This window comes from Poecilia latipinna, unplaced genomic scaffold (assembly GCF_001443285.1).
Source record: "Poecilia latipinna isolate Pla-1442-1.1 unplaced genomic scaffold, P_latipinna-1.0 Scaffold4906, whole genome shotgun sequence".
Taxonomy (NCBI): domain Eukaryota; kingdom Metazoa; phylum Chordata; class Actinopteri; order Cyprinodontiformes; family Poeciliidae; genus Poecilia; species Poecilia latipinna.
Genome location: NW_015117522.1, coordinates 1 through 3,405, shown reverse-complemented (window position 1 = coordinate 3,405; position 3,405 = coordinate 1). Strand labels below are relative to the sequence as shown.

Below are 3,405 nucleotides of genomic sequence, written 5' to 3'. Positions count from 1 at the left end.
AATCGAACCAGAGACCCAAACTACGACCTCCATCTCTGACTTTAATCCTGGATGTTGTTTCTGCTGAACAGAACCAGAACCAGAATCTTCTCTGGGTTTAAAGTTTCTATCTAACGACCCGTTGTCTCCTCAGGAAATCCCCTCAGTGTTTGTTACTCTAAATATTTAAAGAAAACTGATCAGAAACTCAAACCCAGCTCAGATGTCTCCCTCTGGTGGCCATTTCACGATACTGCAGCTCCAAACTCACCAGTGGATCCGCTGCGCCCCCTGCAGCCTGAAGGCTGAATAAACTCAGGTGTGGTTTTATATTGACACAAAGTGTAGGAAATGTTTTGCATTTAATTTAAATGTTTGTTATTTTTCAGTCAAATCACTGAAACTAAACCAGAGATGCAGGTTGTTGGTTTGGATCCTGGTTCTGATTTCCTACAAACCGAATCGTCGCCTCCAGGAAAGAAAAGAGTCTGAAAACTCAGAAACATTTTTAATAAATAAAAATAAACTTTAAACTGACGTCCATCAGTCCGGAGGCGCCTCAGAGTCTAGGACCTACAGCCAATCAGAGCCTCAGGTGTCATCAGAGAAGACTTGGCCCAGGATGGCGAGCCGAGCGCCGAATGGCTGAACGGGGCAGGAGAGAGGGGGCGGGGCCTTCTTCTCTCCAGGCTTCAGAGCGATGCTTTCTGATTGGATGGGGGGAGGGTCCTCAGTCTGACCAGCGGGCTGCTCTGATTGGCCGGCGGGCTGCTCTGATTGGCCGGCGGGCTGCTCTGATTGGCCGGCGGGCCGCTCTGATTGGCCGGCGGGCCGCTCTGATTGGCCGGCGGGCACCGTCAGCCCCAGCAGCAGGTGCTGCAGCTCGCGGCGCTCCTGCGCATGGCGGCTGCAGCAGTGCAGCGCCGCCGGGTCCAGAGGATGAGCCTCGGTGTTGAAGATGAATCCCCCCGCCCCCAGAACACACTGGCCGCTGGCTCCGCCTCCCTCCCACGACCCGTCTCCCTCCACCCCCCCGCCATGCAGGAAGTGGGAGGGGTCAAAGAGCAGGTACAGGTATTTGATGGTTTCAGCCAGGAAGAACGACTCCATCCTGTTATCCAGCTGGTGATCCCGGAGATCTTTGACCTGCAGAGGACGAGGAGCAGACTGAGCCTTCATCACCTCACTCACAGGTCAGGTGACCTGCTGACTCACAGGTCAGGTGACTCACGCTGGCATAGCCGCACGGCGTCTTGGCGATGCGTTCGATGGACTCCACGGCGTCCAGGCCGAACTGCAGGTAGGTGTGATCACCTGTGGCTCTGAACAGGTACATGGCGCTCTCCATCAGCTCTGGAATGGAAACATTTTCTTTATTAAAGTTCCTGAAAATGACGAGTGAAAGATGTCCAGCTTTCTGATGGTTGGCGGAGGAGAAATCCAGAATTGGATCAGAAGAAGGTTCATTATTGGGGAGGACCAGAAACAGGGACATTTTTAAGAGCAATTTGGGGGGGGGGGGGCAAAGTTACAGTAAAATGTGGTTTAAATTTTTGTGTTTTCAAGCTGAACCATCAAAAATGTCTAGGAACTACCAACAAATAACCAAAGTGTTTTTCTCAGTAAACAACCTGTTCAGACCCAAGAAGTCAAACTAAGATTTAAATGTTGCTCAGATATGAGTTTGATTCATCTAGTCTCTGCTACACCTTTAAAAAAACTTAAGGCTCTAAATAAAAACAAGTTTTAATAAGTAACTTCACTGACTAAAATTCCTCATAATATTGATTTATTGCAGTGGCTCTCAATACAAGTCATGTGTTATTTAAATTGTAACTTAAGTTGCTTTAAAATTTGATTGTTTTTTTTCCATTTTAAAACCTTTAAATATGTAGAAATTGAATATTTGGGAAGTATCATAACTTAAAGATCAGAACCAGAGTTTTCTAGAACAATATTCAGATTTTATTTTGTGATTTAAAGGCTCTACATTGAAGATGGTAAGAAATAAAGTCATATTTTATTTTACTGTTAGCTGCAGTCGCCCCTCTGCTCTCGGCTCCCATACTGAGCTGTTGGCTAATGCTAACACTCTCAGAGGGTCTCGCCTGATCTGAGAGGGTCTCACCTGGTCTCAGTGGGTCTCACCTGGTCTCAGAGGGTCTCACCTGGTCTCAGTGGGTCTCACCTGGTCTCAGAGGGTCTCACCTGGTCTCAGTGGGTCTCGCCTGGTCTCAGTGGGTCTCGCCTGGTCTCAGAGGGTCTCGCCTGGTCTCAGTGGGTCTCACCTGGTCTCAGTGGGTCTCACCTGGTCTCAGTGGGTCTCACCTGGTCTCAGTGGGTACCCCTCTCTCTTGTCCACTGTGTATCCCTGCGTGATGCTGTAGAACTCCGGCAGGCCTCCAAACTGCCTCCACACAGAGTAATAGTTCTGGAAGGTTCTGGCGGCGCTGTCCAGGTTCCCCAGCAGAGACTGAAACACAGACGACTGGATGAACGCTCGGTTCGCCGCCCGACCTGACGGTCCAGGTGTGCTGTACCTGCAGGCCGGGCCAGAAGGCCTCCAGGCTCTGGAACACCGGCATGGTGACGCTTCCTTTGTGCATCTGGACCCACAGGTACCAGTCATCGAAACGCGTGTAGTTCTGGATGGCCTGATCGTATGCTGAGGAAACACCACGACACTGTGAGGGTCTACTGTGGTGGGCAGCGCTAACGCTAAAGCTAACTGTGCTAACCAAAAAATAACTGTGCTAACTAAAAAGCTAGCTGCGCCAACTCTAAAGCTATCTGTCCTAACTAAGCAGCTAGCAGCGCTAACCATTAGCTAAAGCGCTAAACAAAAAAATGAGTTCCACTGCTTGTGGACTAGCAAAAGCGTTCTGGTTTCTGTCGGAGCTTCACCTCGGAACATGTTGAGAAGCTCCTGGTCCTGCAGCATGATGGCTCCTTTCACCAGATACTCAAAGTACGAGTCGACGCCGGCGCCGATGCCGGCGTCTTGGGCCACCCACTTCCTGGTCACGATGTCGATGTGGTTCCCCACCTGGATGGGCAGAAACAGGTCTGTCCAAACTGTTCCTGATTCTTGGTTTGGATTTGGTTGCGTTTGGTTACCAGTCCGATGTCAGATCTGGTGCTCCACAGGGCGGTCAGAGCGCGCCGCGCCGCGCTCTCGAACGTCGGGTCTCCGGTGAGGCGGCTCAGCGCGGCGAACTCCAGGATGAAGGTTCCCACGCCGGCGGTGCAGGTGACCGGCGTCTCGCTGGGACTGACACCTCGCAGCAGGTTCACGGTGCCGTACGGCATCCCGGTAGGCGTATCGAAGGCTGTGGACAGTCAGGTCAAAGGTCAGCGGCACCTCTCCCACCACATGAGGAAACCCATAAACATAAGAGTAGACGCCTCATGGGCCGCTCCGGCGCA

The 3,405-nt window shown here is 51.4% G+C and overlaps 1 protein-coding gene across 2 annotated transcripts; it reads right to left on the bottom strand.

Moving 5' to 3' along the window:
* Positions 1-328: 328 nt before the first annotated feature.
* edem2 (ER degradation enhancer, mannosidase alpha-like 2) lies at positions 329-3,337 on the bottom strand. Of its 2 annotated transcripts, XM_015026476.1 has the most exons (7): positions 3,097-3,337; positions 2,884-3,025; positions 2,520-2,644; positions 2,308-2,452; positions 1,211-1,332; positions 784-1,125; positions 329-720 (listed from the first exon to the last, which is right to left on the bottom strand). In XM_015026476.1, exons 1-7 carry the CDS (start codon positions 3,286-3,288, stop codon positions 571-573), a joined length of 1,218 nt encoding a protein of 405 aa, XP_014881962.1. In that variant the 5' UTR covers positions 3,289-3,337; the 3' UTR covers positions 329-570. The 2 variants fall into 2 exon arrangements, with proteins under 2 accessions (XP_014881962.1, XP_014881960.1); XM_015026474.1 differs by having other exon boundaries at positions 329-1,125.
* Positions 3,338-3,405: the final 68 nt, after the last annotated feature.